The 27,309-nt window shown below is 32.1% G+C and overlaps 2 protein-coding genes across 2 annotated transcripts in view; one reads left to right on the forward strand and one right to left on the reverse strand.

The window, feature by feature from the left end:
- The window catches only part of LOC126749205 (uncharacterized), a 61,675-nt gene that overhangs the window by 17,531 nt on the left and 16,835 nt on the right, over nucleotides 1-27,309 (reverse strand). The window lies entirely within an intron of this gene.
- LOC126748169 (uncharacterized) overlaps nucleotides 26,466-27,309 on the forward strand; it is a gene marked incomplete at its 5' end in the record, with an annotated part of 92,754 nt that continues 91,910 nt past the window's right edge. Inside the window, one exon of the mRNA XM_050457206.1 lies at nucleotides 26,466-26,948. Within this exon, the coding sequence (XP_050313163.1) occupies nucleotides 26,466-26,948 (483 nt within the window). The remainder of the gene's footprint in view (nucleotides 26,949-27,309) is intronic.

A 27,309-nucleotide genomic window follows, 5' to 3' on the forward strand; every position in this document is an offset into this window, starting at 1 on the left:
ATATTCTCAGACGAATCTACCTTCACGACAAACGGTGTAATTTCATCCAAAAATTGTCGGTTTTGGTCCAACGAAACGCCCAACTTTATAATCCATGGCAAGAGGCAATATTTTCAAAAAGTCAACCTATGGTGCACCATATCTTATCATTTAGGTATCATTGAAGGATCTCTTAATCAAGAAATGTATCTTCAAATTTTGGAAAGATTTTTTGAAGAATACTTACTACCTTTACCAGTACCAGTATTACCTTTAGTAGAACCTTTACCATATTGGTTTGATCAAAGAATAAATCTTTATTTTCAACACGACGGCTGTCCAGCGCACTCCACTATTTGAGTAGCAGAATGGTTGAATAGAACTTTTCCGAATCAATGGATTGGAAGACGCGGCCCAATTGTGTGGCCCAATGAGTGGCCGCCAAGATCACCTGATTTAATCATTTCTGATTCCTATCAATGGGGCCGGCTCAAGCCAATTGTTTATTCCGAGCCATTACTAAATGACAGGGAATTACTAAAACAAAGAATTAGAGATGCTTGTAATTCAATTTCCATTGAAGAAATTAGAAATTCTTTTAAAATGTTTAGGAAAGATATTAAAAAATGTTTTGATAATGGAGGTAGGTAAATAAAATAATTTTTCTTGTTAAATTAGACGTACTATGTACATTTTATTACAAACATATTTTTGAGGATGGTTTGTAACTCTTAGATCAGTGATTTAACTATTAGATAAATAAATCTGTTAGTTTTTCTCTAATAATTAAATATGAATAAAAAAATTAATTGGTACACAAAACGTAAAAATCAAAGTAGGTCTATGATTATGAAACTCGGTATTCGGGCATAATTTTGCATTCTAAACAACTTTTTCTTATAAACTTTTTTTATATCTTGCCTAGAAATACTACTTTACCTACTCATAAAATTTAAAAAATGCTCCCATGGTTGATTAAAAAAAAATTAAAAATTTTATCAAGCAGGGCTGGATGCTAAACCGTCAAATTTTAACTACAAAATTTTTTATCATTTTTACGTATAAATTCGCTCATCCCGGGACACACTGTAGATTTGAAATAAGCAGGAATATCCTCTCTTTGCTTAAAAATGGAAATTACTATAATTTACTTTACCAAAGCCTTTATGATAACAGTGCTCATGGAGACAAATTTGCTAGAACTTTTATTAAAATGCCGTCTCAACCTAAAGAACCTTTAATTTTTACTTCTTTTAAGGATTCCATGATTTCTTCAGCTGTGATAGGGATAAAGTAAAAAGACTCGCCTGACATAATGAAATAATGCATAAAAACTCTATTGTCAATTCAAAATTTACGTAGTGTAAATATCTCATATTTTTGGAAGACACTTTTAATTCCTTAGTAATCCAGGGTTTTGCGTTTTAAGCTTAATATGCATTATAGGATTTTTTTATTAAAAATTTCATAATTTTAAGGTAAAAAGGCAATAATTGACAAACTGCCTCATGCATGATCTGACAAACCAGGATTCAGTACAAAACCTGATACTGTTAAAATTTGTATATCTGTAGTACCATGATATCAACAAAGAACTAACATCAGCTGCAAGTTGAGTAAACGATAGAACAGTATACTTTAATAGATTGTCAAAGGGAAGCAAAGGAATAGATGAACATCATAAGATTTGAAGAAATTTGTAAATTAAATAAAAAAGGAGGAAAGCTGTGGATTGGGGTAGTGAACGAGGGAAGTTGAGTGTTGAGAGTTCAATCAGTAGATTACTTAACCAATAAGTGGAAAATTAATTAAATTACCTGCGAAAGATATGGCAATACAAGAAAGGTTCATCAGACATATTTGGCTCAGTTGATTTCAAAAATCTTTAGAAGGAAATCTGACATAGGGATCTAAGAGGTTTTATTACAAGATGTGCGTGTTTCAATTTTGAACTATCTACAAACTGACTGAAGAAAAACCTAAAATAGTTCAAATGCACTGCCTTGAAGAAATGACTTGAAGTGCTGGAAATATTATATGAAATCGTCAAGGCATCAGAAAATACAGTCAAATACTTGGAAGTATAGAAAAGCCCACAAAGGACTCAAGTAGAAAAGGGAAATGGCTTCAAATATCAGAAAAAAAATACTAAAAATGACATCATACATAAATTAAAATAAGCAATTATATTCAAAACATGGAAAATATAAACTGCGATTTCTATTGCCTCAAAGATTTCAATTGCTTGGAATAAAATAGAAAACGAGTCAACATTTTTGGAACATCTAACAAAAACTTTGACAAAGAAAGGGCTTCAATCATAAGAAAGAGATTTAAAATTTGACATAGGGATTCAAGAGGTTTTACAGGATGTGCGTGTAAAGAAAAATCTGAAATGAGTTGAAATACCATGGAATAATCCATGGTTTGCACTGCGTTGAAGAAATAACTAGAAATGCTGGAACTTGGAAATAGTGAGAAGAACTGGTGCTGGAAATATTAGATAAAATCGTCAAGGCATCAGGAAATACGGTCAAATACCTGGAAGAATAGAAAAACGACTTTAAAAGCCCACAAAGGACTCAAGCAGAAAAGTAAAATGGATTCAAATGTCAGAAAAAAAATACTAAAAATGACGTAAAAAACTAAAATAAGCAATTATATTCAAACCTGGAAAAAATAAACTGCGATTTCTATTGCCTCAAAGGAAGAATTTCAATTGCCTAAAATAAAATAAAATTTTTGGAACATCTAACAAAAACTTGAAATAAGAAATAGCTTCAATCATCAGAAAGGAATTTAAAATTATTTCAGAAGTCTACACAAAATTGATTCAGACATTTGACATTGACACAGGACAATAAAAATTTGCTGCCCAGATAAATTGTGTTTTTTATTTGTTGGACTTTTGGTACCATGACCGTTTAACGATCGTTGGACATCATGTTGACAACTATGTAATGTTTCATTGAGAACTGCTCGGAAAAGTTGGACTGTAGATTTCCCATACTGTGGCTCAAATTCTTTAACCACGATGTTCTCCTATCAAGATCCAAATCAAACTTTTCGCTTCAGTCACACACGGATTTACCACATTATCGATTTGGAGATTCAAGCCTTCTTATACAGCTTCTCTTGAGTTACTATTATCAAAAAAGATGAATTTCGACTTTAAAGAGATAATTTTTAGTTGCTGTTACACAGAAGTGAATGCAATACTTAAAGTTGGATGTATAGATTGTATAGAGCACTGGTTCCAATATATTTGCGGTACTCCAGTATTAACAAAGAGACGGTCCGAAGACTTATCTCTTGATATGTGATGTTAGTTATGACCTGTTAGTTCATTATGACTTTAATAGCGCGATAGCTGACATACTGAATCCAATAAAATGAAGAATTGTTATAAGAATGTGGTGATTTATTATATTAGAAGCCTTTGTATATTCTACCAACACAAGAGCACTGAGCTTTCCATCGCTAATTGACTAGTTAATATTATCTGTGGCAGCTGCCATAGTAGAGGAACACTTAAAACCTAACCGAAAACCAAATTGTTTGGAAGGAATAATTTTAAGTTTACAAGTAAATATCCTAATTTGTTTCTAAATTATTTTTTCAAATAGTTTTGAAAGCGCAGGAAGAATGCTTCTTGAATTGCTTAGGATTTTTCCAATTTTTCATATTTCTCCGGACCAAAATATTTAAACTACATGCGATTAAGAACTGTACTAATTCTGTCCTGTTTTATTTGGTGAACGTATATGTTTTTTGTAATGTTCTGTATCTGATGATGGCTGTTTACACAGCCGAAATGCATAATACATTTACCTAAGTGCATGCATGTTTCTTGGAGATAAAGACTTCCCCATTTTGTAATCTTTAATCATATATTTTGTTTTGCTGATATTAAATCCTGAGTTGCCAAACTGTACAAGTGTCGGCTATCTAATTTATTAAGTTGTGTAGGGTTCGTTATTAGTGACAATAAGTATATCATCAATTTAAGTTGACCCGGTCAATATCAATTCCTTCAGTGGCATCAGTAAGAGCCTCATTAAATATTTCGTCTCAATAGAGGTTGAAAATCATCCCTGCCGCACTCCTCGCTTAAAGCTAATTTTATTCGATAGTGGGACATTCCTTTGAACATACCTTATCGTATTCATCATATTATTCGTTATTCTCGTTAATATTAAGTAAATAATTTAAATTCTTCAAGGCGTATTTGGTAAACTGAGAAATGTATTCAGTGAGAGTTTATTTTAATTGTGCGTGCAACATAGTCAATATCTTGGTTGTTAAACACAGTTACGAGCTGTTGGTATGATATAGGGTGGTATGGAACCCCAATATTATTGCCCAATAAGTTAAGAAGTTAGGGTAAGTGAATTTTCTTTTTTTGTACAGTAACAGAGCATGATTTATTATAGTTGGTATTACGTATTAAGTGTAAGAATGTATAAAATAATTCTACAGCTTCAAAATATTCATGGCGGTAGTGTCATGGCTCGAATAATGAGAAATAGGTTGACGTCTGGTGAAAAATTGTTGCCATCATCTTTGACAGCCTGGAAAAGGGGGTCCAGCTAAGACAACAATTTAAATAATATTTTTTAATGACAAGTGAAGTTTTCTTAACGGTTTGGTGAAACCGTCAGTAAATTTGACCTATTTTTGAGAGAGTTATGAACGCTTTTGTACCGAAGGTCCAAAAAAAATGGAAAAATGGTTACCAGCATCTTTGACAGCCTGTAAAAACGTCTTTAGTTAAATCATTAATTTAAAATATATTTTTTGATAAAAAGTGGAGTTTTCTTAACGGTTTAGTGAAACTTTAAGTACATTTGAACTATTTTTGAGGGAGTTATGAATTTTTGGGTAATGAAGGTCCAAAAAAATGGAAAAATGGTTGCCATCATCTTTGACAGCCTGTAAAAAGGTCCCCAGTTAAACCATCAATTTGAAATATATGTTTTAATAAAAAGTGAAGTTTTCTTAACAGTTAAGCGAAACTATGATTAAATTTGCACTATTCTTGAGAAAGTTATGAACGTTTTTGCACTTAAATTCTAAAAAAGTGGAAAAATGGTTGCCATAGTCTTTGACAGCCTGTAAAAAAGTCCTCAGTTATACCATCAATTTGATATATGTTTCTTAATGAAAAGTGAAGTTTTGTTAACAGTTTGGTGTAATTTTAAATACATTTTAACAATTTTTGAGGGAGTTTGGATACTGAAGGTTCAAAAAATGGAAAAATGGTTGCCATCATCTTCGACAACCTGTAAAAGGGTTCTCAGTAAAATCATCAATTTGAAATATATTTTTTAATAAAAACCAAAGTTTTCTTAACGGTTTGGTAAAAGTTTAACTAAATTCGTACTATTCTTAAGGGAATTTTGAACGTTTTTGTACTGAAGGTCTAAAAAAATTGAAAAATGGTTGCCATCGTCTTTGAGGAGCCTATAAAAGGGCCTTCAGTTAAATTATCGATTTGAAATATATTTTTTAATAAAAACCAAAGTTTTCTTAACGGTTTGGTAAAAGTTTAACTAAATTCGTACTATTCTTAAGGGAATTTTGAACGTTTTTGTACTGAAGGTCTAAAAAAATTGAAAAATGGTTGCCATCGTCTTTGAGAGCCTATAAAAGGGCCTTCAGTAAAATCATCAATTTGAAATATATTTTTTAATAAAAAGTGAAGTTTTCCTAACGGTTAAGCAAAACTATGACTAAATTTGCACTATTCTTGAGAAAGTTATTATCGTTTTTATACTGAAATTCCAAAAAAATAGTTGCCATCGTCTTTGACAGCCTGTAAAAAGGTTCCTAGTTAAACCATCAATTTGATATAAATTTTTTATAAAAAGTGAAGTTTTCTTAACCGTTTGGTGAAACTTTAAGTACATTGAACTATTTTTCAGGGAGTTATAAAAGTTTGGATACTGAAGGTCCAAAAAAATAGAAAAATGTTTGCCATCATCTTTGACAGCCTGTAAAAAGGTCCCCACTTAAACCATCAATTTAAAATATATTTTTTAATAAAAAGTGAAGTTTTCTTAACGGTTTAGCGAAACTATGATTAAATTTTCACTATTCTTAAGAAAGTTATGAAAGTTTTTGCCCTGATTTTCCAAAAAAAAGTGGAAAAATTGTTGCCACCGTCTTTGACAGCGTGTAAAAAGGTCCCCAGTTAAACCATCAATTTGATATATATTTTTTAACAAAAAGTGAAGTTTTCTTAACCGTTTGATGAAACTTTAAGTATATTTGAACTATTTTTGAGGGAGCTATGAACGTTTGGGTACGGAAGGTCCAAAAAATAGGAAAATGTTTGCCATCATCTTTCACAGCCTGTAAAAGGGTGCTCAGTTAAGTCATCAATTTGAAATATATTTTTTAATAAAAAGTGAAGTTTTCTTAACGGTTTGTTAAAAGTTTAACTAAATTCGTACTATTCTCAAGGGAGTTTTGAACGTTTTTGTACTGAAGGTCTAAAAAAAATGAAAAATGGTTGCCATCAGCTTCCACAGCCTGTAAAAAGGTCTTCAGTTAAATCATCAGCTTTAAATATGTTTTTCAATGAAACGCAAAGTTTTCTGAACGGTTTAGTGAAACCTTGTATAAATTTGAATTTTTGAGGGAGTTATAAAAGTTTTTGTAGTAAAGGTCCAAAAAAGTGGAAAAATGGTTGCCACCATCTTTGAAAGCCTGTAAAAAGGTCCCCAGTGAAACCATCAATTTGAAATATATTTTTTAATAAAAAGTGAAGTTTTCCTAACGGTTAAGCAAAACTATGACTAAATTTGCACTATTCTTGAGAAAGTTATTATCGTTTTTATACTGAAATTCCAAAAAAATAGTTGCCATCGTCTTTGACAGCCTGTAAAAAGGTTCCTAGTTAAACCATCAATTTGATATAAATTTTTTATAAAAAGTGAAGTTTTCTTAACCGTTTGGTGAAACTTTAAGTACATTGAACTATTTTTCAGGGAGTTATAAAAGTTTGGATACTGAAGGTCCAAAAAAATAGAAAAATGGTTGCCATCATCTTTGACAGCCTGTAAAAAGGTCCCCACTTAAACCATCAATTTAAAATATATTTTTTAATAAAAAGTGAAGTTTTCTTAACGGTTTAGCGAAACTATGATTAAATTTTCACTATTCTTAAGAAAGTTATGAAAGTTTTTGCCCTGATTTTCCAAAAAAAAGTGGAAAAATTGTTGCCACCGTCTTTGACAGCGTGTAAAAAGGTCCCCAGTTAAACCATCAATTTGATATATATTTTTTAACAAAAAGTGAAGTTTTCTTAACCGTTTGATGAAACTTTAAGTATATTTGAACTATTTTTGAGGGAGCTATGAACGTTTGGGTACGGAAGGTCCAAAAAATAGGAAAATGTTTGCCATCATCTTTCACAGCCTGTAAAAGGGTGCTCAGTTAAGTCATCAATTTGAAATATATTTTTTAATAAAAAGTGAAGTTTTCTTAACGGTTTGTTAAAAGTTTAACTAAATTCGTACTATTCTCAAGGGAGTTTTGAACGTTTTTGTACTGAAGGTCTAAAAAAAATGAAAAATGGTTGCCATCATCTTCCACAGCCTGTAAAAAGGTCTTCAGTTAAATCATCAGCTTTAAATATGTTTTTCAATGCAACGCAAAGTTTTCTGAACGGTTTAGTGAAACCTTGTATAAATTTGAACAATTTTTGAGGGAGCTATAAAAGTTTTTGTAGTAAAGGACCAAAAAAGTGGAAAAATGGTTGCCACCATCTTTCACAGCCTGTAATAAGGTCCCCAGTTAAACCATCAATTTGAAATATATTTTTTAATAAAAAGTGATGTTTTCTTAACGGTTTAGCGAAACTATGACCAAATTTGCACTATTCTTGAGTAAGTTAAGAACGTTTTTGCACTGAAATTCTAAAAAAGTGAAAAAATGGTTGCCACCGTCTTTGACAGCCTCTAAAAAGGTCTCCAGTTAAAACATCAACTTGAAATAATTTTTTTAAAGAAAAGCGAAGTTTTCTTAACCATTTGGTGAATCAAGGCTTAGTTTACATCCTGGGTGGCAAAGACCTGGAAACGAATCTCAGGCCAGGTACGAAGACAGGTACCAAGGCAGAACTTTGATAGTTTGAAATTTCGGACTAATCTAGTTTCCATTGAAGGGTTTTTAACAGCAAACGAATACCAAGACGAATTCATCCACGCGCTACAGAATTCGGATAAAATGTTTCACTTATGACAATGCATATATGTCCGCACGTTGCAAGAACAAGAAACATTCAAAAGTAGCGCAATATTCGGGTATTGCAATGGCCTGCATAATCCCCTGATTTAAATCCTATTGAGCACGTTCGAGATATGTTAAAAAGTTTTAAATCAAGAGACAGTTAAGGGAAGAGTTGCTGAACTGTATGCAAGAGCAATGACTTCAAATTAAGCACAACGATATTTACAATTTAATTACGAGCATGGCAAAAAGATGTCGAGCTGTTATTAATAACAGGGATGTCATACACTCTATCAACAACGACTTCTTTTTTCTGGAAGGAAATGAAAAATAATTCCAAATGCCTGGAAGATGTAAGAAATACCTTTAGAGGCTCGTCAAGGACATGAAGAGTAAAGGAGTGTCCAAAAACCAAAAAAGTCTCTAGATATAAAGAAAAAGAGCCTGGAATAAATAAAGAATTTCTTCTGAACTACAGTAGTGGCAAAAAGTAGAGCAACTTTTAAAAAAATAAAATTTCTTGACAACTAACAAAGGAATAACAATGATATTTATCCACAATACTTTTGGTCAAGTAGGTAGTCTTAAATCAGATAAGAATTGACTAAATATTTCTGTTTATTTTTAAACTGATAAGAATTTGTGTACCTGGCAAAAAGTAGAGCAACATTTTTCTTAGAACTTAGAAATCGAATAATATTAGTTTAATTCCAGCTGTTTACCGGTTGCATTAAAAGCAAAGTTAGTTTACAATGCCTAGAGGACGGCCTTTATCCGTTGATTTAAAAACACGAATTATAGACTGTCACAAAAACGGTGAAAAACGAATCAATATTGCAAGAAGGTTTAGTTTGAATAAATCTATAGTATCGCGAATAATTTCACGTTATGTGAAGCATGGACATGTTTTACCTAGAAAAAAAACAGGAAGACCGATACAAGAAAAACCGATAAATATCAAGATAAACAAATTTTGAAAATATCTCAGAGTGATCCATTTTTGGGTTCAAGTAAAATAAAGCAGCGTTTATCAGAAGAATTAGGCGTTCAGGTATCTTCAAGGACAATAAGAAGTAGATTATGCGAGGCCAAATTATTTGCAAGACGTTCAGCAAAAAAGCCCTTATTATCTGCAAAAAACAGACGATCCCGTCTTCTTTTTGCTCGATCTCATTTGCACTGGACAATTAATGACTGGAAAAAGATAATATTCAGCGACGAATCAAAGTTTAATTTGTTTCAAAGTGATGGAATAGCATATGTTCGACGTCCTGCAAACCAAAGGTTAAATCCCAGATACACTTGTCCAACAGTAAAACATGGTGGTGGATCAGTTATGGTGTGGGGCTGCTTTTCCGGTTTCGGAATGGGGCCACTTCATAAAATTGATGGGATAATGGATAGATTTATGTACAAAGATATTCTGGAAAATGAAATGGTTCCATATGCAGACGAGAAAATGCCCCTTAGGCACATTTTTCAGCAGGACCAATGATCCAAAGCATTCTTCTAAATATGTAAAGGCTTGGTTTAGACAGCAATATATTCAAGTAATGGACTGGCCAAGTCAATCACCAGATTTAAACCCCATCGAGAACCTATGGGAAATTTTGGATAAGAAAATAAGGGGGAAAACTTACAAAAATAAGGACGAATTGTTCAATGCATTACACGAAGCTTGGATTAATATGGACCCAGTAATAATTTCTAGGTTACTGCAATCTATGCGCCACCGTTGTGAGGAAGTTATCAAAAATGATGGATATTTTACAAAATACTAAAATTGTAATTGTATTTCAGTTTTTACTAAAAGAAAAACATCAATTCTTAAAAAGTTGCTCTACTTTTTTCCGCCCCAGAATTAATTTTTGTACATAAAAAATATAAACAAAGAATATTAAGTTAAGTTGTTGATAGATTTATAATGCTTAGATCTTATTGGTATTATATTTCCAATATGATTGTATTTTCTTACTAAATAAAATAGATGTGTTTAAAATAAAGAAGTTGCTCTACTTTCTGCCACTACTGTATGTAGAAAATTACTTTAGATACCTTGAAAAAACCATACAGATTTTCATTGCTCCAAATGAATAAGTTGAATTGCCTCTAATAAAATTGAGACACAGATACAGGACTTCAAAAAAAGGATGTGTATCTAAGGTGTAATGGGTATGTATACCTTTAATAGTTTCCAGTCATTATTAAAATAATTATTTTTCAAAAGTGAAAGAAAAACCATGAAACTATTCAGTGTTTTAAAGAGTCATTAAACTGAAATGGTTAATTTCTTCTCTCGAATTAACTCGACTATTAAAATAATATCTCTAATCCTTAGTAATGATAGCAGTAACGTGTAAAACTGTTAATAGTATGTTATAAAAATGCAAATGTATCATAAAAATGAATGCTCCATCAGTTAAATGGAAAGATTTCGCTCTATTAAATGCATAATTTTTCTGTTAAAAACGTTTAATTTTAATTTGCCCTCAGTACATGCGATAAATTGTACTTTCTCGCGATGTTTCTTAGATTTTACACGTTTTTTTTTCACCGTTAATGATAACGATTCAATCTGACTCTAAATAACAAGTTAACAACGTCCTTGAGCAAAACTTAAGTTATTTTTTATCGGTGCCCTCTTTAGTCATATTTGGTCTAGAAATCCACTCTCTAACTGAAAATTGAACTTTTTCAAGTAAAACCATAATTTGCAAATGATTAGCGTGTCACGGCTGCCGGTAAATTGGTCGGTTAAATTGTTTTATAAACTTTTCGCCATATGTTCAATGGCAACGATAGAAGGAGCTTCGGGTTACTCGAAAGTTAAGATCAAGAGAACGAAAGTTATGGTTCACGCACACGCACAAATCCTACGTTCTTCTACAAGATGTTTCGAAGTAATGTCATGTTATTCCCGGCACGATTCCCTTAAGCGATTTTATGTTGGATATAAATCCTGAAATTCCTATAATCTAGAATGTTTCTCAAGACGCATTCATGATGCCACGAGTAAACACTGTTTATGGCTGTAGGATTATTACTTCGGGTTATTCATATACATTTTTTAGTTCTATGGCTTATCTATGAGGTATGTACAGTAGTAACTCAGTTCTTATTAAAAATCCACCAATGACGAAGATGATTTATTTATTAAAGGTCTAAATGGAGCACTCATTGAACCTCATGCAAAATGATCACCATATGAAAAAAATAATGAAGATTCATTAATTCAGTTTAGAAAACCCCGAATTATTACAAAATGTATAATAATATTTGGAGTAACTTTACATTTCATTGAAGCTATTCCTTTGAAGCAATGGAAATATTGGGTTATTACTTCCAGGCATTTAATGTCATTTTCAGTTTTTTCTTGATATTTAAAGTCATTGTATTGTATTAGCGATTTGTACGGAGGCCAAAGAAAAATATGGAGAAGCTACGAAACCGCAAAAATCCTATTAACGAATATGTACAAACAATAACAACAGAAGCGTGGGAGAGATACGTTGAAACCCTCTATAGTAACACACACACATAAAAGAGACGATAGGACTAGAACCTGAAAATGATAACATCAAAAACAACGAAGATCAAGGGATACAAATAGAAGAAATTAAATCAGCGCCAAGATTGGATAATATTAATAATGAATTGATCAAATAAGGAAGCGACGCATTATTGGACGAAATACAAATTTTATTTGACAAAATTTATAATATATCCAAGGTGCCAAAAAAAAGAGAAAAGATGAATTCACAAAATTAAGACTGTTCTAGCGCACTGTCTAAGCGCACCTCCAAAGCTATTCACAAAAGTTCTAGTCGAAGAAATTCTACAGACTGGCATCAGTGAAGAACAAGAGGGATTTCGACAAAATAGATTCAGCACAGATGCAATTTTCATCTTAAGAGCGGAAAAATCAATTAAGTATAACAAACCATATTTCCTTAATCTTTTTAAGGTTCTTCATTAATTGAAAGTAATTTAGTACAACTTCCAGGCAGTTATTATCATTATTTCTAAGCAGTTGATAACCCTAATTTGTTTCAATACTAAATGAAGCCATTTCCTATTTCTTTCAAAGATTTGAGGTCATTCTTTTAAATTTTCAGACTGTTGGAGTGTCTTCAATTGCCTGGAAGAAATAAATCATGATTTACGGACTCACTAAAGAAAAACCTCCAGTGTAAGTGTAAAAGCATATTTCCTTATTCTTTTCAAGTCTCTTCATTAAATTAAATTAATTTATCACTACTTTCAGGTAGTTTTGATCATTTTTCACTTCTTCCAAGCAGTTGAACGCATCATTATTTCTAAGCAGCTGATAGCCCTAATTTATTTCAATACTAAATGAAGCCATTTCCTAGTTCTTTAAAAAAATTGAGGTCATTCTTTTAAATTTTCAGACTGTTGGGGTGTCTTCAATTGCCTGGAAGAAATAAATCATGATTTACACTGAAAAGAAAAACTCCCATAAGGGTAAAACCATATTTCTCTATTCTTTTTAAGGTTCTTCATTAATTGAAAGTAATTTAGTGCTACTTCCAGGCAGTTATGGTAATTTATGTTTTTTTTCCAAGCAGTTGAACGCATCATTATTTCTAAGCAGTTGATAACCCTAATTTGTTTCAATACTAATTGAAGCCATTTCCTAGTTCTTTGAAAGAATTGAGGTCATTCTTTTAAATTTTCAGACTGTTGCAGTATCTTCAATTGCCTGGAAGAAATAAATTAATTATGATTTACACCGACTAAAACCACATAAGCGTAAAGCCATATTTCCTTATTCTTTTTAAGGTTCTTCATTAATTTATTCCAGGCAATTGAATTCCACATACCCTAATTTATTTTTATGCTAAATGAAGTAATTTCCTAGTATTCCACTCACTATAGACAATGTAGGAGATAAGCACATTAGAAATATATTTGTGAGGGAAACAATTTCCTGTTGAATAGAAAAGACAATTTTACTTAGTGAGGAGTACTCTGAACGCGAAATTACAAATGCTCCTGATTGTAATAATTAAAAAAAACCCAATGTCCCAGGAAATTGTAAAATGAAAGCCTAATGACACCCGATCTACGATAAATGGCCAATATGACGTGACCAATCTGGTGGTATCGTAGCTCTAAATAAATCTAGAGAAGCAGAACGAAGAGACGGGGTCGCGCAGGACCACCTGCGTGGACAGAAGGAAATTCATTTGTTGTCAATAACAATGTCGCATTAATTTTGTGGCTGAACTTTTGGTTTCCCATGTCTATAAACTATTAATCACTCCGTGCAACCACTATGCGACTTAAGACTCCTATTTGTCTTTGGGGGAACAATAGAGTCTATACGCTAGTTTAACAATGCAAGTTATAAGACGTTTACTATGCATTAGCTAACTTAAAGGCTCTTAACTGATGACTTGATCGTCAAAAACCATCTAGAAATCTATAATTTTGTTTCCTATCAGCTACCATAATGCTCGGATGTATAGTAATATTTCAAAATTTAACGGGTTCTGTGATGAAGCAATTTACAGCGGATCGTGATACTCTTATGCAGGTCAGAAATGGATTTATTGTTCTCACCGCATCTTCTTGTGGTTAAAAAAAAACAACGAAAATGAAATACACCTCAATTTCAGGTTTTATGATTTTTTTTTTCAAATCCTGCCGCCGCGAGTTAGCGCATTTTAATTAATAAATGAGCATAGGCAACACCTCTTTCAGTAACTTTATAACACCTATAGATATTAAGCACCTAATTATCTGATGAACAGCGATTAGGTAAATTATATAGTTGACTTAAGTTGAATTATGAAGACTGTGAGTCTTTGCCACTCTTACTACTTTTTAGTACACTTTTTTAGTACACATTTAGTACACGCATAATCCGTAAAACTTTTAATTAACTTTAATTAACGCGTATCAAATGAGCTTTGAGATAAGTAATTAGGGTTCAGAAAGGGTTGAAGCACCGTTTGGATTAAATGTTCTTATGCAGAAATGCCTGGACGTGAATCAAGATTTGTTTTGTAGACTTTGAGAAAGCGTTTGACAACGTTCAACAAAAAAAATTAATAGCAATATTACAAAGGAAAACTATTGATACTCGGGATATAAGACTAATAGCAAACCTGATGTACTGGGAGCAAAAAGCTAAAGTTGGATTAGATTGCTGTTTATCTGAAGACTACAGCGTAGTTTAATTAGACAAGGATATATTTTGTCTTCTCTCTTTTTCAACTTTTATACAAAACAATCTTTGAGAAAGCTCTTGTAGAAGAATTACTGCAAAGATTTCAAAGAAAAAATTACTATTGTGAACGATATGAACTGAATATGAATTTGAAAAAAACCAAATAAATATTTATCAAAAAACAACAAAATATAGACGTCAACTTAACAAGTAACTAAAGTAGATGCGAAGCGTCCGTGGGGACCAGTAGAAATTTTTGTTAGTATTAGAAAAAAAATCTCCACAATTATCTAAGGAGTGCCCTAAACATGCAGTGGGGAAGAGACCTGCCGTATCCTCGTAAGGCTCTGAGTTCAAACCTTAGACTCGGCACGATCCTTTGCCCACCTTTTTATTTTTTAGTACTTCGAAAAGGGAAGGTCTTATTATATATTATAATCAGAAATAAATTTTATTTAAATATGATTTACTTATTTCTGGCTATCATGCTTCAGAGAACCATGATGTGTTACAAGACGCTCCGCTCTCAAGTAACTCGGAAAAATATAACTAATATTGAATGATATCTTCAATGATTCCTTCTTATTTTATTATTATAGTACGTTTTTAATTTTAAAGCTCAATTTGGCAAAAATTTGTTAAAAGTCAAGAATTATTTCCTAAATAGACCTCAAGTACCAAATCTCAATCAAATCGGACTCATAGGAAAAAATTTCTGATAGTCGCGTAACCCTGACACCCAATATATCAATAGTTTATTAAGATTCAATAATTATTTCCTAAATAAACCCCAAAAAACAAATTTCAATCAAATCGGGACATTAGGAAAAAAGTTTTGATAGTCACATGACCCTGACACCCAATATATCAAATATTTATTAAAATTCAATAATTATATCCTAAATAAATCCCAAATACTAAATTTCAATCAAATCGGACTCATAGGAAAGAAGTTTTGATAGTCACGTGACCTTAAAACTCAATATTTCCAAAGCTTGATCAAAATCAATAATTATTTCCTCAATAAACCCTAAATACCAAATTGCAATCAAATCGGACTCATAGGAAAGAAGTTTTGATAGTCACGTGACATTAAAACTCAATATTTCAAAAATTTGTTAAAAATCAATAATTATTTCCTAAATAAACCCCAAATACCAAATTTCAATCAAATCGGACCTATAGGAAAAAAATTTTGGTAGTCACGTAACCCTAAAACTTAAATTTTAAAAAATTAATAATTATACCCTAAGCCAAACCCAAATTTCATTCAAATCGGGCAAATAACAAAAAAGTAAAAAAAAAATTCCACATAAAATAATAATACATATTAAATCCCGATTAGAATTTTTTTTATCATTAGGACCCACTGTGTTGTAATTTTTGTCTAGCAAAATGCCTTGTATAGACACTGTGTCGCATGAATATTATAATAATACACGGTAAATTCTAAAACTTCAAAACTTTACCAAATTATCACGGCTAAAAGAAGACGATTTGGTAAAAGATATGCCTATATTCAGATTCTCCAGAGTCTCTTGAATAATTCCATACCAATTTCAGGAAGTTCTGACCTATTTTAAGCATTTTATCAATGAAATTAAGAAGCAAGTCCGAGGCGATTCATCCACGTTGACGCCATGTTGTCAAAACCGCGGTAAAAGTCGGCATTAAAATCGCGCGTTGACGTCAAAATCAACCATTTTCAGACGATGTTATAGGGTATAAAAAAAGCTTTTTACCTTATGATTTGTACATGGAAAAATAGTATAAAGCCTTAGGAACAGATTAACATCAATTCTGGACCAATTCCAATTGGTTTTAGTAATTAAATTTCGATTATAAAAAGGGTATTTTCTCAGCGAAAATCGCCGTTTTCGTTGCCATGGAGACGCGACCATAGGCTTGTTGACACAGACCTTGTCCCTATACTTTTACATTGGGTGCTGGACCGCTAACTATATTGTACCATGCGTTGGCTCCCGTGGTGTCGACGGTATGACTGGTTGATTGGAACGGCTTATTTTCTGGGGTTTTTCTTAAATAACAGCGCGTTGCGGAAAAACGGTAACATTTGAAAAAAAACGGTTTTTAGTGGATTATAGCCAGATAGTCTCCGGTGGGTTCAGAAAAAAATTTGTTTTTGCAGGTGTCATAGGTATGCCAGTATTAAGCGTCAAAGTTAAAAAAAGGTGTAGGGCAAAAACTACTCTACGTAGAAAGTTGTAGACTATGTCGAAAAATAGGTTTTGAAATGTTCTTAAAACGCTAAAAGTTTGAAGTCTCTAGGTGCCGCCAATAAAGAGTTATTAAGAAAAATAGAAACTAATCGGTCAAAAAAAGGCTCAAAAAGGGGTTCATATTTGTTAACACAGCTCACCCTGTATAATACCTAGCGCCATGAGTAATACCTTTATTTAATCCTAAAGGATTAAGCTTTCAAACGGTGTAAACAAAAAAAATAAAAAATAATTTTTTTTAGAAGTAAAAAAACAATTCGCGGGTGCATGGGAAAAAAGTTGTATGTCAAAAATAGCGAATTTGAGTAATTCGCACTTGAAGTGTTATTTTGGGCTGTGACTAAAATTTTAAACATATATTTTTTTTTTTTGCTTAGAATCAAGTAGAATAAAAGGAGCATTTTTATTGTAAAGTAAATAAACTTTTTTAGTGTTTGGTATAAAATAGTATTCAAATTTTCTTTGACTTACAACATTTAGATTTCTTAAAACTTTGACATAACTCTTTTTACACAATAAAAAAAAACAAAGTATCGAATATAACATCTACGAATGTAAAATGTATATAACCAATGTACCAACAAAAGCATTTAAGGTAAGTAAAACTATTTAAGTCGTCCTCCAATATTTAATAAATTTAGAAAAATTTATATATATTCTCTACATGTTTCGAGAGTGTAAACTCTCATCTCAAGATGACTTAAAGAGTTTTACTTACCTTAACTTTAAACTCTAATTCAAGCAATGGACTATTTCTTCAACTTAAAAGCATTTAATTTTAAAACAAAGAACATATTCAAATTATTTTAAGAGGAATAAAATATTACTCATCACTTGATTCATCTGAACTTGCATCAGGATATGTATCAGCATTTTTGTCTTTGGTGGTGGTCAAATTTTTATAAAAATCCGCATAAGTATCGCTAATGTATGGCAGCAGATATGTTTGACTTAAATCCCTTTTTACGTGTGATTGCAAAAAAACTAAAATGCATTTATAGTATGTCTGACATAGAGCATTTTACACGATAAAAGTGTAACTTATCTCGTTAGACACATTGAAAATAATGGACTTACGCGTGTATAATGACTTAGTTCGTTATTCCCATACGTAAAGAAGGGTTTTTAAATTCGGCTTCTGACATAGACCAGTTTTGACAAAAAAATGACATAACACCTTTTTCACATGCACCCGCGAATTATTTCTCGAAAAATTCCTTTTTTTTTAAAAAAAAAATTTAAGTTTGAGCTCGTTTATCTCGAAAGCAGTTGCTTTTTGAAAAAAAAGTTTTAATAAAAACAGTGATAAAACGCGATAGCCGCCATACAGTATTTAAAATCAGTGTCAATATCCGCAAGCATCTGTGCATTTATAGCCACTACAAAAGCTTGGTGATTTCGACACTCTGGTGTCCAAATCTGTTAGTATCTGTAAATGTACTGTTTTTGCAAAACCTCACCGAGTTCAACACCCTGGTGTCAACACATGCTAGCATCTGTAAATATGCAGCCCGGACCTTAATCCGACAGAACATGTCTGGGACCATCTAGGATGGCAAATTCAGCAACATCGAGCACCAATAAGAACACTAGATGATCTTCAAAATGTTCTTTTTGACTTCTGGGCAAACGTGCCGCAAGAATACCTCCAGAACCTGTTTAGAAGCCTTTGAAGACGACTGGAAGCTGTAATTAGAGCCAGGGGCGGCAACACACGCTATTAGAAATTCATTGGCTTAAATAAAGTTTTTTTTTTATACATGTTTTGTATTTTTTTGATTTTTGTATGTTTTGGTAAATCAAAATGTTTGTCCTCTGTAGATTGAACTGATTTAAAATAAATGTTGCAAAAGTCGTATTATTTATTGATTTAATTATCAATATCAATAAAATTTAAAAAAACAGGCAAAAATTTTAAAATATCTAAGAAATAATAAGTGATGCGATAATTTTTATGGGGTATATATTTGTAAACAAAACACGCCCCTTGCCTCTGTGTACATGTTGAACTCAAACAAAGTTGTTGTTTACTAATTTTAGCCTTTCAATGTTCTAAGTTAACAACTTATAGTAATTACTAACCCCCCTTCCACACCTCACTCTTGTTAAAAAAAATTAATAAGAATTGATTTCTTTGAAGTTTCCCGCGTATATTCTGAAACAGTTTCTTCTTCAACAAAACACCTAACAAAGACATTTCTCTTTAATTCTATATAAGATCCATCACAATTGCTAACAATAGAATACATTAAACAATGGTAATTATCAATATTTACCATAGTAATGAGTCATTAGGCAAATTACGATAATATCGTTTCACTGTGGGTGCTTGCGCTTTTGCGAAATTATGTGAGATCAAGAAGAATATCCATCTAGGAGATAATGGATGGTAATAATAGGCTGCCTCATCTATTTGATGCAAATTCAAATCTAGACCGAGGAAGGTGCTTTTTTATTACCATCTGGGTCACGACGTAACCTTATTAAGATCAATCAGTTATTTTGACTTTATGTAATTTTATGAATGCCAGTGAGAGTTTTATTATAATCAACCAATTAAATGCCATTGTGTTGTTGTCACTTTTATAGTGAAGCTGAAAGCACTTGAATGGTCTCAATTCGAAGGTAAAACAACTAAAACTATCGTCCCTCGCATTTAGTCGTTTTTTTCTTGATTAGTTGCGAGAAAGTCATAAAATGAATATTACGCTCCGGTCATGTTATTTGCATCAAACCAAAATAAAGAAAAAAATTATCCGAGTGCTGAACTACTTTTGTGAACCGCATTCTTGATCTCTTTGGTGATATTTATATCAACATTATTTTTTGCAAACTATTTTCACTGCCTAATCCTAACCCAGTGCACGCACCACGGTTATTAATGACGAGCATTGTTACAGAAACGAGAAAATAAAGTCATTATAAACCGCGATAAAAACATAATTGCTTACGAAAAAAACTTTTTAACTAAAAGAGGTTGAAGTTAATGTGGCACCTTTAATTTTATTAATGGCGAAAAAAGGCAAACAGAATTTAACTGGCAGTGGTGGGAATAACTGTTCGGAAATGTGCCAATGACTGCTGGTATTTGGTTCACAACTATTGTTAAGCCTAACTAGATTTACCGCAAAACTTTCTGATGAATTCATTCAACCACTTGAAAATAATTTGACTTGTTTCAGATGAAGGCCATTCTCTGGTGTGACTTATGACATAATAGGATAATTTTTTTCATGTTGGTTGAATGAAAGTTGATACCAGAACTCATACTAGTGGTACCGTTGCCTTACCAAAGTTTTATTTATATAAGCAAGATTTCCCTAATGTAAAAGATCCACCAGAACTACTTTGATTATTTTTTATGAGGTGAGGTCTTGGGTCCACATGGATAAAGTATAGACACTAGAAGACTTGAAAATCAATATAGTGTACTCTATAAGGTGAAATTTAGTCACGGAGGACCTTTTAACGTCATAGACGAAACTTCAAACATGTACATACTTTACCTCATTGAATTGATCAACTTTGGTTTTTCCTCAAGAATTTAAAAAATCCACTAATTTAAAAAAATTACATACAGTGAGCTAGATTTTAAATTGTACTGAAAACCTCATGCGTGATAAGAGGCCTCGTATCACTAAGAAACTCGAAAGTGTTTCAATTTAAATGCACGGTTTATTATAACTGGAGAAAATGTTTGATGGAAAACATAAATATCATCATAATCGACTCTCTATTAATTAAAAATCAACCAATACTTGTCGCTAATATTATAATTGCGCCAATCTTTCTGTGTATTCTATCTATATTATTTAAACTCGACATTTCTTTTTAATGTTGATCAAACTTATAACTCTAAAGAACTTTCTTTATTAACTTTAAATATCCCATCGGAACTATCAATAAATTTGCACGAACTCAATGAACCTAACGTTGTCTTAATTACAGAGCATTGGCTGAGAGAAATTGATTAATGTTAGACTATTTTATACTGGCAAAATTTTGCAGAAAAAATTCGTCTCGTGACGGATATGTCATGGTTAATGAACAATTTTTTGAGCAGAACTCATTTCAATGAATCAATGAATATTATTTATTATCTTATAAAAGAATATTTTTTCTGAACGAAAAAACTTGTGTGTATTATGTATTTATTGTTCTCTAGCTGCTAACTGGAGCTTCTAACAGCAATTCCTCAAACATCATTCGGATTCGTACTACCACGCAATTTCTCCCATAATAACAATTATTGCATTTAGTCTGAAATGGTTTAAAAATTTCTTAGTGATGATAATCTGGAAATTTTTTTATTTTTTTCGGGTATAATTAGATACATTCCGGGAGAAAAACACTATTTCCAGACGATCCAGACATTATTTAGAAAATGAAAAAATGATATAGAAAATAGGTAGAAAAATCGATTTCTCATTTATATATCCCTCCTATCTCAGTCTAAAAATTAGAAGAGGATGGACATGAAATGATATTTTTCAGGTATAATTAGACACATTACGGGAGAAAAACACTATTTCCAGACGATCCAGACATTATTTAGAAAATGAAAAAATGATATAGAAAATAGGTGGAAAAATCGAATTCTCATTTATATATCCCTATCTCAGTTTAAAAATTAGAAGAGGATGGAAATGAAATGATGTTTTTCGGGTATAATTAGACACATTACGGGAGAGAAACACTATTTCCAGGCGATCCAGACACTATTTAGAAAATGAAACGATGATATAGAAAATAGGTGAAAAAATCAAATTCTCATTTGTATATCTCTATCTCAGTCTAAAATTAGAAGAGGATCGGAATAAAATGATGTTTTTTCGGGTATAATTAGACACATTACGGGAGAAAAACACTATTTCCAGGCAATCCAGACTCTATTTAGAAAAATGAAAAAATGATATAGAAAATACGTGGAAAAATCGAATTCTCATTTATATATCCCTATCTCAGTCTAAAAATTAGAAGAGGATGGAAATAAAATGATGTTTTTCGGGTATAATTAGACACATTACGGGAGAGAAACACTATTTCCAGGCGATCCAGACTCAATTTAGAAAATGAAACGATGATATAGAAAATAGGTGGAAAAATCAAATTCTCATTTGTATATCCCTATCTCAGTCTAAAAATTAGAAGAGGATGGGAATAAAATGATGTTTTTCGGGTATAATTAGACACATTACAGGAGAGAAACACTATTTCCAGGCGATCCAGACACTATTTAGAAAATGAAACGATGATATAGAAAATAGGTGAAAAAATCAAATTCTCATTTGTATATCTCTATCTCAGTCTAAAATTAGAAGAGGATCGGAATAAAATGATGTTTTTCGGGTATAATTAGACACATTACGGGAGAAAAACACTATTTCCAGGCAATCCAGACTCTATTTAGAAAATGAAAAAATGATATAGAAAATAGGTGGAAAAATCGATTTCTCATTTATATATCCCTATCTCAGTCTAAAATTAGAAGAGGGTGATAATAAAATGATGTTTTTCAAGTATAATTAGATACATTACGGGAGAAAAACACTATTTCCAGGCGATCCAGACACTATTTAGAAAATGAAACGATGATATAGAAAATAGGTGGAAAAATCGAATTCTCATTTATATATCCCTATCTCAGTTTAAAAATTAGAAGAGGATGGAAATGAAATGATGTTTTTCGGGTATAATTAGACACATTACGGAGAGAAACACTATTTCCAGGCAATCCAGACACTATTTAGAAAATGAAACGATGATATAGAAAATAGGTGGAAAATCGAATTCTCATTTGTATATCCCTATCTCAGTCTAAAAATTAGAAGAGGATGGAAATGAAATGATGTTTTTCAGGTATAATTAGACACATTACGGGGGAGAAACACTATTTCCAGGCGATCCAGACTCTATTTAGAAATGAAACTCTCACGAGATGTGTAAATACGCGGAAAAATCGAATTCTCATTTGTATATCCCTATCTCAGTCTAAAAATTAGAAGAGGATCGGAATAAAATGATGTTTTTCGGGTATAATTAGACACATTACGGGAGAAAAAACACTATTTCCAGGCAATCCAGACTCTATTTAGAAAATGAAAAAATGATATAGAAAAATACGTGGAAAAATTGAATTCTCATTTATATATTCCTATCTCAGTCTAAAAATTAAAAAAGGATGGGAATAAAATGATGTTTTTTCGGGTATAATTAGACACATTACGGGAGAGAAACACTATTTCCAGACGATCCAGACATTATTTAGAAAATGAAAAAATGATATAGAAAATAGGTAGAAAAAATCGATTTCTCATTTATATATCCCTCTCTCAGTGTAAAAATTAGAAGAGGATGGAAATAAAATGATGTTTTTCGGGTATAATTAGACACATTACGGGAGAAAAACACTATTTCCAGGCGATCCAGACTCTATTTAGAAAATGAAAAAAATTATATAGAAAATACGTGGAAAAATCGATTTCTCATTTATATATCCCTATCTCAGTCTAAAAATTAGAAGAGGATGGAAATGAAATGATGTTTTTCGGGTATAATTAGACACATTACGGGAGAGAAACACTATTTCCAGGCGATCCAGACACTATTTAGAAAATGAAACGTTGATATAGAAAATAAGTGGAAAAAATCGATTTCTCATTTATATAACCCTCTCTCAGTGTAAAAATTAGAAGAGGATGGAAATAAAATGATGTTTTTCGGGTACTAATTAGACACATTACGGGAGAAAAAACACTATTTCCAGGCGATCCAGACACTATTTAGAAAATGAAACGATGATATAGAAAATAAGTGGAAAAATCGAATTCTCATTTATATATCCCTCTCTCAGTATGTCAAAATTAGAAGAGGATGGAAATGAAATGATGTTTTTCAGGTATAATTAGACACATTACGGGAGAAAAACACTATTTCCAGGCGATCCAGACTCTATTTAGAAAATGAAACGATGATATAGAAAATAAGTGGAAAAATCGAATTCTCATTTGTATATCCCTATCTCAGTCTAAAAATTAGAAGAGGATGGAAATGAAATGATGTTTTTCGGGTATAATTAGACACATTACGGGAGAGAAACACTATTTCCAGGCGATCCAGACACTATTTAGAAAAATGAAACGTTGATATAGAAAATAAGTGGAAAAATCGAATTCTCATTTGTATATCACTATCTCAGTCTAAAAATTAGAAGAGGATGGGAATAAAATGATGTTTTTTCGGGTATAATTAGACACATTACGGGAGAGAAACACTATTTCCAGGTAATCCAGACTCTATTTAGAAAATGAAAAAATGATATAGAAAATACGTGGAAAAATTGAATTCTCATTTATATATCCCTATCTCAGTCTAAAAATTAGAAGAGGATGGAAATGAAATGATGTTTTTCAGGTATAATTAGACACATTACGGGAGAAAAACACTATTTCCAGGCGATCCAGACTCTATTTAGAAAATGAAACGATGATATAGAAAATAAGTGGAAAAATCGAATTCTCATTTGTATATCCCTATCTCAGTCTAAAAATTAGAAGAGGATGGAAATGAAATGATGTTTTTCGGGTATAATTAGACACATTACGGGAGAGAAACACTATTTCCAGGCGATCCAGACTCTATTTAGAAAATGAAAAAATGATATAGAAAATAGGTAGAAAAATCGATTTCTCATTTATATATCCCTATCTCAGTCTAAAAATTAGAAGAGGATGGAAATGAAATGATGTTTTTCAGGTATAATTAGACACATTACGGGAGAGAAACACTATTTCCAGGCGATCCAGACTCTATTTAGAAAATGAAAAAATGATATAGAAAATAGGTAGAAAAATCGATTTCTCATTTATATATCCCTATCTCAGTCTAAAAATTAGAAGAGGATGGAAATGAAATGATGTTTTTCGGGTATAATTAGACACATTACGGGAGAGAAAACACTATTTCCAGGCGATCCAGACTCTATTTAGAAAATGAAACGATGATATAGAAAATAAGTGGAAAAATCGAATTCTCATTTGTATATCCCTATCTCAGTCTAAAAATTAGAAGAGGATGGAAATGAAATGATGTTTTTCGGGTATAATTAGACACATTACGGGAAAGAAACACTATTTCCAGACGATCCATACATTATTTAGAAAATGAAAAAAATGATATAGAAAATAGGTAGAAAAATCGATTTCTCATTTATATATCCCTATCTCAGTCTAAAAATTAGAAGAGGGTGATAATAAAATGATGTTTTTCGGGTATAATTAGACACATTACGGGAGAGAAACACTATTTCCAGGCGATCCAGACTCTATTTAGAAAATGAAACGATGATATAGAAAATAAGTGGAAAAATCGAATTCTCATTTGTATATCCCTATCTCAGTCTAAAAATTAGAAGAGGATGGAAATGAAATGATGTTTTTCGGGTATAATTAGACACATTACGGGAGAGAAACACTATTTCCAGGCGATCCAGACTCTATTTAGAAAATGAAACGATGATATAGAAAATAAGTGGAAAAATCGAATTCTCATTTGTATATCCCTATCTCAGTCTAAAAATTAGAAGAGGATGGAAATGAAATGATGTTTTTCGGGTATAATTAGACACATTACGGGAGAGAAACACTATTTCCAGGCGATCCAGACTCTATTTAGAAAATGAAACGATAATATAGAAAATAAGTGGAAAAATCGAATTCTCATTTGTATATCCCTATCTCAGTCTAAAAATTAGAAGAGGATGGAAATGAAATGATGTTTTTTCGGGTATAATTAGACACATTACGGGAAAGAAACACTATTTCCAGACACTCTCACGAGATGTGTAAAATGAAAAAATGATATAGAAAATAGGTAGAAAAATCGATTTCTCATTTATATATCCCTATCTCAGTCTAAAAATTAGAAGAGGGTGATAATAAAATGATGTTTTTCGGGTATAATTAGACACATTACGGGAGAAAAACACTATTTCCAGGCGATCCAGACTCAATTTAGAAAATGAAACGATGATATAGAAAATAAGTGGAAAAATCGAATTCTCATTTGTATATCCCCTCTCTCAGTATGTAAAAATTAGAGGAGGATGGAAATAAAATGATGTTTTTCGGGTATAATTAGATACATTTCAAAAGAAAACACCATTTTCAGGAGATCCAAAGCAAAATTGTCCGACTTTACTTTAATTGGTTTAGCCCACAAGTACCTCTAAATAAACAGAATCACCAAAAGAGGGGCACCCTCATTAATTTAGGTTGCTTATTACGTAAAAAAATCGACGGCAAGTCCAAAACCTGTCTTGAACCGCAACGAAAATGCCATTAAAATAAAACGATTTAACGGATTGCATAACACATTAAACACAATCCAAATTAAAGAAACAAACAATAATAATGTAACAATTAAGAGAACATATCAAATTAGCAGCGGTGTGAACAAACCGGCTCAATAAAAATCCGGAAGCTCGCCCGGAGCGTTGCGAAAGAAAATTCGGATTTGGTACGACTAAAGCGGCGCGACTAAGTCGGGTGCTGCGATTGGTGGTTCCGAGTACGGTACAATTGCATAGGAAGTGGGTTAGCTAAGCTCCTCGGCAGCAGCCGCAACTCGACTTAGCTTACATAGTGTATAAAGCTTTTTCTACCAGGCAGACCTTCTTCAGCCTTCGATAGTACCACCGGCTTCAGTAGTCAAGGACGCTCGCGATTTACACTTGAACTTGCCAAAGTACTACGGACGGTTCCGCGCCGATTTTCATAAAATTCATTTAATAAAAATGCGCGTGATTGCTCTGCTGATCGGTTTGCTGTGCGCTGTGCAGGTTCACTCGCAGGCGAACTTTGGGATTATTCTCAGAATTTTTTGGGCGAAGCTTCTTAGGCCGAGGCAAGAACTCCGTCGAGAGGGCCCTACCGACCACCCCGATAACAACGAATGCACCTTCGACTATTAAAACGACCACGCAACATTTTTATTTTAATAAAACTCAGTTCACCACCCCTGCAGTGAGTACCATAAGCACAGTTACACCGGCATACACAAGCACCCAAACTGAATCTACTACTATTTTAAAAATAAACGTACCTACTGCGACCAGTACGACCCCGGGGACAAGTACTGTAACAGATTTTGCTACAGCCAGTACCATTTTTGATACTACCACCCCCGATTTTGTTGCCACCACAGGGGAACCAAGGGAAATCCCTAATAGTCACGAGTTTTATTTGCCTTCCACCATTAAGAGAGAGAAGCCACATATTAAAATTTCTTCAATTATTAGTCAGGTAAGTGTTTTTCTCTTTTTTATTATTTAATTTGTTCAATTATTTGGTCGATAAAACAGTGTCGAGCTTAAATTGAATTTGAATGGGATTTTATGGGAATTTTCAAAAGGCGGAAAGATTTAATTAAATAACTACATAATAGGGACATAAAGGACATTCCGGGCTTTTAGAAAATATGAAATTATGTAGTGAAGATGGAGATTTTTTTAAATATCTACCAAACAGCGAAATAACTATTGATTTAACATGAAAATTTAAATAATTTTTCAATTTTAATATAATAGAACATAATAGTGAAAAAAGTGTATTTTTGGAAAATTATAAAGTGAACATTGTGATAAGTATTTGCCAAAGAATGAAG

This window comes from Anthonomus grandis, chromosome 22 (genome assembly GCF_022605725.1).
Source record: "Anthonomus grandis grandis chromosome 22, icAntGran1.3, whole genome shotgun sequence".
Classification (NCBI taxonomy): domain Eukaryota; kingdom Metazoa; phylum Arthropoda; class Insecta; order Coleoptera; family Curculionidae; genus Anthonomus; species Anthonomus grandis.